The sequence below is a fragment of the Corythoichthys intestinalis genome, chromosome 8 (assembly GCF_030265065.1).
Source record: "Corythoichthys intestinalis isolate RoL2023-P3 chromosome 8, ASM3026506v1, whole genome shotgun sequence".
Classification (NCBI taxonomy): Eukaryota; Metazoa; Chordata; class Actinopteri; order Syngnathiformes; family Syngnathidae; genus Corythoichthys; species Corythoichthys intestinalis.
Genome location: NC_080402.1, coordinates 53,049,540 through 53,063,292, shown reverse-complemented (window position 1 = coordinate 53,063,292; position 13,753 = coordinate 53,049,540). Strand labels below are relative to the sequence as shown.

The following is a 13,753-nucleotide window of genomic DNA, read 5'->3' as shown; positions in this document are numbered from 1 at the left end:
AATGTGTTCTTTCACCCAAATGTCTTCAGTATACATAAAAAACAATTGAATTGTCCCTGCAATTCCAATAGTTTTGTCTAAATCAGTACTTCTGAAATGGTGGGGCGCGATGCCAGGGTGTGGCGCGAGTGACCTCGGGGAACATGCTTTTTTTTTTTTTTTGGCCGTACTAGAATAAAGTGTACTTGCACATCCACTCCGTGGGTGGCAGTGGCGCTCTCATTTTCAAAGTGCGTGCAGTATTTTTGAAGGTAAGCAAGAGCACACGGAAGAGACTCATGTAGAGCTGGATTCACGCAGTGACCCACTGTCTTCTCCGGTTCTCACGTGTCCGGCCGAGAAGTGGCGTTTTCGGCTTGGGATCGTCACGACCACCGCCCTCACCTACGGTTCTCCCTCGGGCGCCGAGAATACGCTTTTTTCGGGCTGTTTGCCTTTTGGCTTTGACTTTTAATACAGTGGGAAATGAGGAAAGACCACTGTTTGCTGAGTCTAAAAATGATTATAGCGGAGAGTCTGAAGCCAAATCAGTTAAGACGCCACGTAAGACATTAGATCTCAATCTCATTGATAAGCCGCTTGATTATTTTTCTGCGAAAACGTGCCGAATATTGCCAATTGTCACAATCGTCCCGCTTTGTCAGTGTTATATCAGTAAACCAGTGAGCACTGTGGTGAATCAGCGAAAATAAAAACTTTCCTTCTGTCCAAAGACACTCCCCCCCCCCCTTCTATTCAGTTTTGTTTTTTTCGGTCAAATTTTTTTGGCATGTTGTCTTGAAGAGTAAATGTTTCTAATCAATTTGAATTTGTTATTATTTACTGATTTTATTACATTTTATTTTTCAGTATCAAATGGTCAAAAATGTACCTTGAGTGTATTTTTACAGTTTGGATGTGGCTTTTTTATTTATTAATTTATTTTTACTTCAGGCAAATTGGTACGCGTTGTCTTTTCTGTTACAAGCAAAACAATGTTAATAAAGTTATACTTTATTATAAGTTGATCTATGTTACTTTTTTTCTTTAATAGAAAAAAAGGACACAGTTAGGCTGAGGCGTACTTATAATAGGAATATTATAGACAAATGATACTATTTACAGTGGCGGCAGAGAGTTGGGGGGGCGCGAAACATTTACGTCTTCCTTGGGGGGGGGGCGTAACAGAAAATAATTGAGAAGCACTGGTCTAAATGAACATTAAAGGGTTGCCGGGATGAATAATGTATGGCAGCCAAAATAAACATCGAATGAGACAATTTAAGTGTGAAATGTAATTCATGTTTCTTTGTGTTTTTCACCTAAAGGTACATCCATTCTTCAAACAAATAAAGTGGGCCGACCTGCTAGCTAGGAGAGTTGAGCCACCATACAAGCCAAAGCTGGTAAAACATTTGACATTTGGCTGTTGTCACGTCTCATTAACTTCAGATCCCTAATCTCTTGAATTCTTTTGCATTCAATTTTTTATCTGTCCATGTAGCGTTCCGATGAGGATGTGAGCCAGTTTGATACAAGGTTTACCAGACAGACACCAGTGGACAGTCCAGACGATACATCACTTGGCCGGAGTGAAGAGCTTACTTTTGCTGTGAGTAGTTAGATGGAGATGGGACAAAAAAGCGTATCAAAAACTTGTCTTAATTACCGTATTTTTCAGACTATAAGTCGCACCTGAGTATAAGTCGCACCAGCTATAAAATGCCCAACAAAGAGGAAAAAAAACATGTAAGTCGCACTGTAGAATAAGTCGTAATTTTGGGGGAAATTTACTGATAAAATCCAACACATAGAACAGATATGTCACCTTGAAAGGCAATTTAAAATAAAAATACAATAGAGAACAACATGCTTAATAAGTGTACAGTATGATAATGTTACATGATACAACAAAATGAACAACATGAACAACGAAATGCGAACGTGGCCGGCATGTTAACGTAACATAGCTATTAGGAGTTAATCAGATAACTGTAGCATAAAGAACATGCTAACAAGTTTACCAAACCATCAGTGTCACTCCAAAACACCAAAATAACATGTGAAATGATATCATAATGTGTTAATAATTTCACACATAATTCACTCCAGAGTATCTGGAGTCGCACCCGCAGCCACACTATGAAAAAAAGTGCGATTTATAGTCCGAAAAATACGGTATATCCCAGTCAAAACTTTGCCGTCTTTCATATGAAGGTTACTTACACCAGGGGTGCCAATCATGTTCCGTCTAATTGTTCATGTGTCTGAGCACACTGAGGACCTCTGTGAGCAACATCAGATTTGTACCTGTGGCCACACACCAGTATCACGCCTGTTCAAAACCTTGAATCATAGCAAGTTACATGGCTTTTTAAAAGAATGTAATTACAGAAGCAATTTTCATTAGTGTTCTTAAAATATAATTGATTTGGCCCACTTAAAATGAAAAAGACAAAATTGAGATGAGTACTATGTTATTTGTGAGGGTCCTGCTTTAACCATAGGAAATGTCCTGCATTTACCTGGGTAAGGTCAGTTGTGGCATGGGTGAGTTAATAAATAAAACATAATGAACAACCACAATGGAAGTATGTCAAACTCCCACATTAAAACTTTTCAGACCAGAAGGACTCTCAGGATTCCTATTCTCCATGTCTTGGCAGCTATTAACGACAGGTTTGGGGGGGGGGGGGGGGGGGGGGGAGAAGTTAACCGTATCATAGGTATTACTGGCTAAATACCTGTTGCTCATTGAGTTATGTTGCAAAATGGTACAGAAAACAATTTTGTTGGTCTAATTAACTAGATCATATCAGTTCTAAAAGTAGATATTAATTAATGCTTTAGTGCTTGCACTAATAGAGGGTCAAGCTCGTGTTTGTCACTCATGCTAAATACATCTAAATAGTGTACGAACGAGATGATTACTGAGCTAAATCTACCAATTCTGTCCTAAAACGATGTCCCTGGTGCCAAATTTGCTGGTAAAAATGTGAAAGAACATCCAAATGTTCAGTTAGAGATGGCCTGAGTGTGGAGGCCCGAAAAAGACAATCCTGAGGTAGCTTTTTTTTATAGACACCTTTTTCTTGTGTGCATTGCCTTACACAACTGACAATGACATTCTCCTGTTTCAACAATCTATCCTTCATCACTATATGCCCTGTCTTTCTTATATATTATATCCTCTGGTTGTCTTACGTCTCTGACCATTCTTGGGGGTAATTTATATTGCTATTTTTGTGTAGCGATCGCAAATGCTGCTCAGTGACAGCCAACGAACACTTTTAATTTTTTCATTAATAACAGATCTTAATTATATTAATTTACACTTCCCCTTACTAAAGTTGTTTCTTTACAACAGAAAAGGTAACAACAGTGGCAGTCAGATTAGGGATGTCCCGATCCAGGTTTTTGCACTTCCGATCTGATACCGATATTGTTTTGCACTTCTGATCCGATACGATACTGGCCGATACCGATACCGGCCTATCTGAGCATGTATTAAAGTTTAAAGTTATTTAGCCTCTTACTTAGTTGTCAGACTCATTTTGAAAAGGGTTTTAGTACTCTTGATAACAACTAGCCAGCTGAATTAGGTGAGTTTGAATAACACACAACGGTTGGTAACAAGAAACTGACCTGTTTATTCAGTGACAAACACAAAATTATAAATAACAAACAGAAATAGCATAGTCAGTCAGTAAAACGTGCAAATAATATTGTAAACTGTCTTAAAAAAACAAAACACACAAACAACCTCAGTGGAAAATCCCACAAACCCCCCAAGCTATTAGATGCTTTTAACATTTTAAAACAGTAAATAAAATACTCAAGTCCCCATTCTGTATCAGCAGCTTTAAACTACATTCAATTCATGTAATTTTGCGAATCAACTGTTAAAAATGTTAAAATTGCTCCCGTTATTCCATAATTTCCCTTCTGTCTACTTTCGACATGTGAAAGTTTTAAAACTGTTCTGAAGATACATTCAAGTCAAGATTTTGCTGATTTAGGAGTATTTTAGATAAAAAGTTAATTAGGTTCGCTTGAAAGGTTCACAACAGCCTACTAGGGAAGTCTTCTGCTTTAAGATGGCGGCTGTTTACTAACGCATTTAGTTTTCAATACTTGCAATTTTGCTAACGCAGTCGAGTCTGTCGTTTTGCATCTAGTTCTATATTCATATGATATCTATTATCTCCAGTAAAACGACATTGACGTAGTTTGTAGTGGCTGTCAGCAGCAGTCAGGTATTGTGTTTTTTATCCAGCGGCATGAGTTGAGCTAAAGCGGTGAGTTGAGCATTGGCATTACCCGGGCCAATGACAAGCATGATGTTTACTTTCGGGACGCAATGCAGTCAGTTTCTCATTGCGTCCCGAAGACCGCGCTGTGTATTTGTTCCGCTTTACTTGACATATTTCAATAATCGGAATTTGGATGTTTGTGAATCGCTCTCGAATCTTCCACGGCCGAATTGCTCAAGGATGTAATGACGGCTGGGTATGTTGTACCTTGGTTCTAAATGTTGGATGGTGCGTCTTTACCCACGAGAGACAATGGCTCGTCATCCAGAATGAATTCTTTGGCAATGACTCTTGTTATTCCCTGGGCTTTGGGACTGTCGAGTGCCAGTTTGTCACGCATAGAATAGTTTCTGCCAGTGTTAGTTGCGTAGGACCTTTCTTTTTGTCTTCGGTTTTTTTAACATACTGCTTATATTGTTTGTGGTGGTGTTTCGCTAAATGCTTGATTAGGTTGGTTGTATTAAAACTTCTTACAGCTTTACCACCACGCTTGACTTTATTGTGGCATATGTTGCACTCTGCCTCTTCGTCTTTGTTGTCCTTTAAGGTGAAATGATGCCACACAGCTGACATTTTTATCGATAAAGTCTCTCGGTAAATTGTGAGACGGTAATGTAGTTTGTTGAAGGTGTGCCGTAAAATGCGGGCCGGATTTTAGGGAAACCGAAGCAAAAACTGGAATGGATTATGTAAATCGGTGTGCTGGAAAACCCGGGAAAAAAAAACTGGATCGGAAGTCTGGATCGGAATTTTTCCGCGTCGGCCGATCCGACACCTATGCGCATTTTTTTGCCCATATCGGTGTTCGATCCAATCCAAATATCGGATCAGGACATCTTTAAGTCAGATACCATTTAAATTTTTTTTCCAGGTCATTCATTGTCAGAAGCAGCACGGCAAAACGCCACGCCAAAAAATTACCATAAATATCAAAATGGCTTACCTCTTCGGCGCAGGCTGTGGCAGGCAATGGATCTGTAGGACCATGGCTGCCAACGAAATGTTTACTGCTTATGAAGGTGAATGTCTTCACCTTGCTGGCGTTAAACTGGTCTTATGGACGTCCGCACAAATTGATCCATTCTTCACAGTTTTTTCCTCTTGAGTTTTCGGCTTGGGGAAACGTACGAAGAAACATCTTTCATATGTCGTAATGTCTACAGTGGTTTCTACAAGTTCCATAGCAGCAGTGTTTACCCGACATGTTATCTTTTGAAAGGTTACCAGCAGAAAACAAGCAGTACTAACATAGGTTGTATGCGAGGGCGCTTCTATATTGGCCCACTTCCGGTTTACGATGGTGAGGTCACGCAGCCTTGCGGTCTAAAAAAGTAATTAGAATAATGTTAAAATAATTTGATATTGAAACCCCTCCTGATGTTTTGGTTTTTATAAAATTTGTAGACGTTGCAGGGCAATGACGTCACATGGTTACGCTGCTGGACTTCCAGAGTATGACTCCAGCGACATAAACATTTCATCTGTTTAACCCTTTCAATTTGAACCAGAGAGGAACATTAATGAGCATGACAGCACTGTAGATATTTCACAAAACGAGCAGCAAAAGCAAAATGAACAGGAAAGACGAGACTAGAGTTTGTTCTGTCAAAATGTGCTACACCGACCGGCAAAATGTCCTACAAGAGGCGAATTTGGGTACTACTATGCAATTTCAGCTTGTATTGTTTAGATGCATACAGACAGAACATACTAAAGATGCCTTAAGAAAATACTTCAATGTATTAATATCAAATAAGGGTGGTTTAAATATGCTACGTGACTAATATGGTCAACAGATCAACAATCTTGCTTAAACCTACCACAAGAAAACGATGCTTAAAAGTATGAGAGGGAAAAACATGCAAAACGTATTTCGAGGCAGTGAAAAGCTAATAAAAGACTCAATAAAAACACAAATAGTACTCGCCGCTTTTAGCAGATGAGCGTATGTGTTGGACGTCTCGGCGCGTAGAAGAAATTGCCGTAACCTGGTAGTATTCCTCGAGTGACAGTGACAATCTACGTCCTCACCCCGAGCGTCCATTGCGCGCTTAAAACGTGGCGCCCTCCGTAGGTCAAAACATGTACAAAATATTATTCATTTTTAAATCAATGGCAATATTTTATGTGTTTCTCATAGCATATTTAGTAAAAGAGAACAATTGTGGCTTATTAGAGCCTACCAGTCTTGAAGTCCGAGGTTCCCTTCAAGTAGTAAAGAGTGACATTCTAATATGAGCCTGTGATGGGATTTCATTCAGGGTTTCACCTACGTGGCTCCTTCAGTCCTGGAAAGTTTAAAAGAAGGTTTCTCCTTTGAACCTCGAGTGAGGCCTGTTCGCCGACAGTAGCCCAGGCACAACCAACAGGTAATGCACAATGCAAGTTTTATGCCCAGCTTTAAACTCTTGAAATTGGTTTTGGTGGATTTTCTTTCAAGTACCGAAATCATGTTCATGGATTTTTTTACATTAGCTCAATTTTGAAGTGTTTACAGTTCACGTTTTGAAATATGAAACACATACATTGAAGCATTCAGTTAGAAATTCAGCTGATATGCACAATTACATACAGTATTTGCATCATGCTGCAAAGAGCAAATATATTGTTGTTGTGAAATTTTTTATTGAGTAAGGTTGGCAGTTTTTTTCCCTTCAGCTTGGATTTCATGGTATTTACATTTAGATCTGTTAAATAGCTCAGGACATATAGTACTTTTTGTTTTACCATTCACACTTTTCCAGTAAGCAAATGTATCGGAACATGTCACTGATGGCAGTTTCTAATTGCTCAGATGCTGCCTTAATTGCTTAAGAATTATGTGTATTGAAGTACTTAATGCGAATAAAACGGCATAAGACTGCTTGAGAAGCAATTTAGAGTGAAAAAATTATGTGTATTGAAGTGCTTAATGCGTATAAAACGGCATATAAAAAAAAATAAAAATATAGAATTTATCTCATAAATCCAATAAATTTCATTATGGTACCCCCAACTTGTGTGCCAGTGTCCTCTCCTCTCAAGGCTTGCACACATAGTAAGATTTGTTTTATCTTGGCCAGAGAGAATATGCAATGTTGCTTGAGCCTTAAAAGGTCTGTGCTAAGTGATCATCACACACTAAATGTAACTCGTAGCGTTAGCATAGCTTTCACGTTGGCGTTAACATTAGCCTAATGATAACGATGAGCATCCTCTTAACTCTTTTTTTTTTTTTTGTTTGTTTTTTGTAACTTAGTTTGTGGCGTCCAGGCGGGTGTAATTAATTGAAAATAATGTACTGTTTTCCTGCTGAGTGTGTATTATCACCAAGTTGGCGTTGTCCCAGTACACGCTACAATATGTGCTCGTCTATCAATGTTCATTCGAAATAGTTGGAAACTTTTATTTATTTTTGGAGCAAAAATGTTCACTTCATTCTTGGCTAAGAGCAACCCTCCTCTCTTAAAAAAGCACTTTTATTATTCAATATAATGTTTTTTTCCTTTCTTTTTTGAATTTTGGATATTAAGGTTAAATTTACCAGTACTTTGTTCAATAAAATGTTAGTATTAATCCTGTTAAAAATGTTTTTCCACATTAAAAAAAATCGTTTATACACCATAATTGTAAAATCATAGTGAATCCTTCCACTGTTTGTTATTTTTATTTTCAGTCCTCTAAAATTTTCCCCTGCTGGCCCTTTCAAGTCAAATATTGATAGAGAACCAGGACATTTTTCTCCCACATCTTTCCCAGTAACTCCTCCCTCCGTGCCACTGGAGAACGGACCTGCCAGTATGCCTATTAAAACCAGAAATGGCCAGAAACAAAAAGGAGGATGGGCACCGCAGATGAAGAGGGCTGCACTTCTAGGCCTGTTCAGGTTGACTGTTTCAGTTTTCTTTAAGGGGGTTGGTACAAAATGATATTTTTGTTTTATGCATTGTTTTTTTAGGCGGGGTGGGGGGTGGCTTACTTTATGGATTCACACATCGAAAGGTTGACTGTAATCTGTAAACGGATGTAAAATGCAATGTTTCCAGTATGCACATGCAAAAATGAGACAATCACATGTAGTCTTAAGTTATTTTTGACTGTATAATGTAATTACAGTACATAACATAGAACACTATAAAATATGGATGTATGAACAAATGGTTGTAATTTGTTAATACAACATCAGCATTTAACAAATGCAGATATGATTAATTGACCATTGGACAAAAAAAAAAACAACAAAAAAAAAACAAAAGAAAAAATAACAAGAAAATAACAAAACAATGCTTCTCTCCGGGCATGTGGTTTTGGAGACCTGCTTGCATGGTAGATGAGTTTTGTGTAGGCATAGGAAACAAACTTGACGAAGTAGTAACCATTTCCCACGTTGCAACAAGTAGAGGTAGTGTATTAACATTTTTTTTTTTTTTTTTTTTAATTCAAATGCAATTATTTTAAATTAAAAATTAGGCTTGTTAGCAACACACTTCTTTCAAATTGTTTATTGATGTTGGCTTCCATTTCACATAACCTCTAACCACCTATCCCTGATTAACAGTGTTGCCTTTTTTGAAATGCCGTCAAGATAAAATGCAAGAATTTGATAAGAGAATAATTATGCAATAAAGAGACCTGTACCCACGATGCACAGTCATAATTTGTGCTCTACTCTTCAAGGTACTGTATTTATGATATGATAATTTTTTTTTTTTTAATTTTGACATGTCTACCTGTTTGCTACAGTGTTATCATAAGCTATATATCTGCATAGCTGGTGTTGATTGTGTTAAGTTATATATACTGAGTGGATATATATATATAACAGAGTGGAGACAATTTGATTTAAATTTTTTTGAGTTATACCACTGTCATATCACTGACTAGTGAATAAAAAACAATTGCTACAATTTGGATCGTGCTTGTTTCTTTCAAAGTTTCTTTGGTGACCACGACAGCTTAGATTTTTTTTTCTTTCTTTCAAAAGCTTATCATAATGGTATGCATGTTGCATATTTTCATTTTTAAACAAAAATGTAACTGTTAAATCAAACCAAAAGAAATGATAAATGGAGAGTACTTATATAGCGCATTTAGCTACATGGTTACCATGCCCAAAGCGCTTTACATTAGCACACATTTACCGTTTCACGCACATATTCACACACCAATGGACCTCTTTTCTCCTGTTCTACCCTCCACCTCTGTGTCACTTGTATCCGTCTTACTACCTTCTGTTCCAGGGCGTTTAGTCATTCTGTCCGACTTTGGAACTCTCTAACCCAGTGGTGGAGAACCTTTTTGACTGAGCGAGCCAAAACACCCTACTAGGCATGTGTCGGTTTGAGATTCTGACTGTATGATAACCTTAAGCAAAAATATCAAGGTTTCCTGTGAACAGGATTTTTATTTTTCAAAACAAATTAGCTAAGCCGCGGCCCTCTGTAACTTTTTTGTAGTCGAAGTATTCCCATACCAGCAATTTCGTTTTCTTCGATGGGGGAAAAAGTTCAGGAGTTTCACTTCCTCCAGCCATCATGTAGCACAGCTGACTCACTGAAACTGAGCACCAGAGGGTTGAGCCTTACAGCTGCAAGCGAGGGGTTTCTCCCTGTATTTTGGGGACATAAATAATAGGTAATACTGTAGGGATGGTATGACGGAAAATGTTTGCGATTTTGAAATTGTGACGTTTCCATACCACAGTATACCTTGAAACCGGTGATCGGCACATGTCTACACCCAAAATTTTAAAATGTGATTCTACAAGAGCCATTACAGTGTGTGTGGGTGTGTGCATATGTATATATTTGGGATGTGCCGAAAGCATTTTTTTTGGCTGAAAAATCAAAAAATGGGAAAAAAAACCCAAAAACGTTTTTACACAAAACTCCAAAAATGGGCCGGACTAATGTATTGGCATCGTCAGCCTAATACTTGGTAGCACAATCTTTAGACAAAATAACTGCGAACAACTGCTTCCGGTATTCATCAATAAGTTTCTTACAATGCTCTGCTGGAATTTTAGACCTTTCTTCTTAGGCCAACTGTTCCAGGTCTGTGAGATTTGAAGGGTGCCTTCTCCAAACTGCCATTTTCAGATCTTTGCACAGGTGTTCTATGGGATTCAGGTCTGGACTCATTGCTGGCCACTTTAGAAGTCTCCAGTGCTTTCTCTCAAACCATTTTGTAGTGCTTTTTGAAGTGTTTTTTTTTTCATTCCCTTTTGTGGTTTTTCATTGCAGGCAAGATATTGCTACCAAAGCATTTGTAATTGCAGTCATTATCTGGGAGAAATGGAGCTTTATCTGACAGAATTGCAGGGGTGCCAATACCTTTGGCCAGCAGTGTAATTTTTTAAATAAAATTATTCGTTTTCCGATTGCTACCCTTTGCCTTGGCATTGGTTCTACAGGAGGCTGGAGAAATTTAGTTTGAAAGGTGCCGATTCCGATTCTTCAGATATTAAGATTTGAATGAGGCAAAATAACATGCTTTTTCCCTCAAATATATTGTTATAATCATGTTTCAGATGTACTGTAATTTTTTCTGTATAAAAATTAATTTGGTGTTCAAAAAATCTTTTTTCAAACTTGAGCCTTGAAAAAGAGGGGGTCGTCTTTTAATCAGGGCCGTCTTATATATTCGGGCCAATATGGTAAGTCTTTGAACTTGAATAAGATGAAGTTTCTTTATACAGGAGTGCACTTTTACAAAGATATTCCTTAGCCTATGTTTTAGAGTGGCTTATGCTACATATATTTTTAAATGTTATTGAGCTCCCGCTAATGGGTAACCTGGTGCACAATATCAAGAAAAAAACTAAACAAAAAAAAACAACTTGTAAAACCTTTACAGATTAGCAGCGGGTGCAGTAAAAAAATCAAAGTTTTTGTTGTGGAAAATGATTATCATATCTGCCTACTCAAGCAGTAAGCGTGAGCGTTCTGGACAGATAGTGTCTCCTGCAGTGGAGAACACACGTTCACTGGGTGTAGATGAAGCTTGAATGTATAAAAATGAGAAAGCGAGAAAAAGTCGCAAATATTACGTTGGGGTAAGGTACATGTGAGCGGCTACGCACTTTACATAGCTGGGAGCTACGACGAAGCATTACGATAAATTCTTCTATTGATTATAATTTGATGTAGATGAGGCAAAATAATAAATATTTCCTTATTTGTAAAATCGATTGTAAAACAAAAGATGATTTTAATACTGTTTTAAATTTTGTTTTTAATTTTATTGGAGGCGGCAAATCCGTCCGTCCGTCCGTCCATCCTTCCATGCTATTTAAAAAGAATTTTTTTTTTTCTAAAATGCCCCCCTATTCAAAATTTTTCTTCCCCCAGAAAATTTAGATTTTAAGTTTTCGAATGATGTATTGTGATGTATAGTGTTTTCCGCCATATATATCTATATACATTAGGAGTGGGAACCTCAGGGCACCTCACGATACGATACGATTCGCGATACAAGGCTCACGATAACGATTATATCACGATACAGCGATTATTGATATATTGGTCAGAAATTGGATACATGACATTCTACGATACAACTGTTGAAACGAGAGAAAAAAATATTTGAAAATAGAAAAAATACTGTTTAAGTCATTTATTAAACAGTGACACCTTTTCTGTGCAACATTGCTGTAAAATATAAATCTACTGCAAATTGTGCCCCTGCACATATAGAGGAAACGAACCACGACCACTGATATCGCTTGGAGAGATCATGATGAATGGCACCCTTAATTTCTTTAAAGTTTTAAATTTTTAAAAAAATAAATAAATAAAAAGTGCCGTAGGTGTCAGCAGTTGAGCTTGGAGTGGGGCAATGATAAAATTGGTGGGTCTTTTCTTTGTATATGAACTTTGTTGCTTGGTTTGAGCACTTCCGCTATCTGCTTCAGCATTTAAGATGTCAGACTTGCTCAGTCACAGTCTTCCTCACCTTAAAAACAACAAAATAAAACAAAAAATATTAGCTACTTCATAGCGTTTCCTGAAAAAAATCCTGATTTTTTTTTTTTGTGTTGGAAGTATTGAATTTAAAAAAATATGAAAAAATATGAATTGAATGTATAGAAATTAAAAATTCAATAATTACCTATTTTTAATATGTAGGCTACATCAATAATTACCTATTTTTAATATGTAGGCGACATTAATTACATCACACATCACTTTATAACTTTTCAAACCATTTTTATAGCTTATTGTATCAAAATGACAGTAACAGTTTGTGTAGTATACTAGATGGAAATTGGTTCTCAAATAAATCGGTAAATTCATGTGGGCTTGTTCGATATTCATTTTCATCCAGTTTAGGGTCCTGGTTTATTTTATATCATTCAACACCAAATGTCATCAAAATAATACATTTAAATTAAAAAGTCAATTACATTGCAAAACTTTCTTACCTCAAGTGATGAAAGCGCAGCTCACAAACTCCAGTGTCCACTATGTCACCAGCTCCCAGTGAAACTTATTTTTCTTAGACAATTCTTGCATACAGCAAAGTCCTTGTTCACCTTACTTCCTTTCTTGTTGGTGTAAAATCTAAAGTGTGTCCCCATGTGTGATTTGTAGCAATATTTTTCTCATTTTTTCCTCCACCGTTCTCACGGAGCTTTTTTATTTTTTCAACCCACTTGGAGCGTCCTCTCTTCTTCTCTAGACAACTTGTGCGCACTTTACCCTCACCGCCACTCCCGAGCGCCCCTAGTGGACCGCCAAGGAATTGCTCAACAAACATTGAGCAGTTTACAGCATCCATACTCCATTGTATGGCCAATATGTTAAATAAAAGTATCGATTCTTGGCGGGAGCATATCGATAACCCATCGGGTTGCAAAATATCACGATATATCGCTGTATCGAGATATTGTCACACTCTTAATATACATGGCGGAAAACCCTCGGGTGAATAATAATAAATTAAATAAATGAATAATAAATATAATTAGTTACCTTCGTTTCATGGCTGGGTTGAAACAAAAGCCGTTGCGCGACGTCTGTAAACGGGGGTTTTCAGGGTAAAACGGGCATATTGAAAATATTCGGGGGCTTAATCCGCCATGAATCTGCTATGGCAGCATAAGAACATATTGTTCTATCAAACAACAGTTGTTTTGGGTTAAAATACAGCAGTTTCTTTTAAAGAGGAGTGCAAGGGCAGAAACAGCTTTATCAGTCTTTTCTGTGTTTTCCGCCATATGTATATATATATATATATTAGGGCTGTCAAACGATTAAAATTTTTAATCGAGTTAATTACAGCTTAAAAATTAAGTAATCGTAATTAATCGCAATTAATCGCAATTCAAACCATCTAAAATATGCCATATTTTTCTGTGAATTATTGTTGGAATGGAAAGATAAGACACAAGATGGATATATACATTCAACATACGGTAAATAAGCACTGTATTTGTTTATTATAACAATAAATCAACAAGATGGCATTAACATTATTAACAT

General features: G+C 37.2%; 1 protein-coding gene across 1 annotated transcript in view; it reads left to right on the top strand.

Annotated features, from left to right (window-relative positions):
* LOC130920329 (ribosomal protein S6 kinase beta-2-like) overlaps positions 1–12,288 on the top strand; it is a 42,352-nt gene extending 30,064 nt beyond the window's left edge. The window contains 6 exon segments of the mRNA XM_057843449.1: positions 1,308–1,385; positions 1,484–1,591; positions 6,554–6,636; positions 6,638–6,661; positions 7,948–8,089; positions 8,091–12,288. Of these exon segments, the coding sequence (XP_057699432.1) occupies positions 1,308–1,385; positions 1,484–1,591; positions 6,554–6,636; positions 6,638–6,661; positions 7,948–8,089; positions 8,091–8,129 (474 nt within the window). The 3' untranslated portion in view covers positions 8,130–12,288.
* The last annotated feature ends 1,465 nt before the right edge of the window (positions 12,289–13,753 follow it).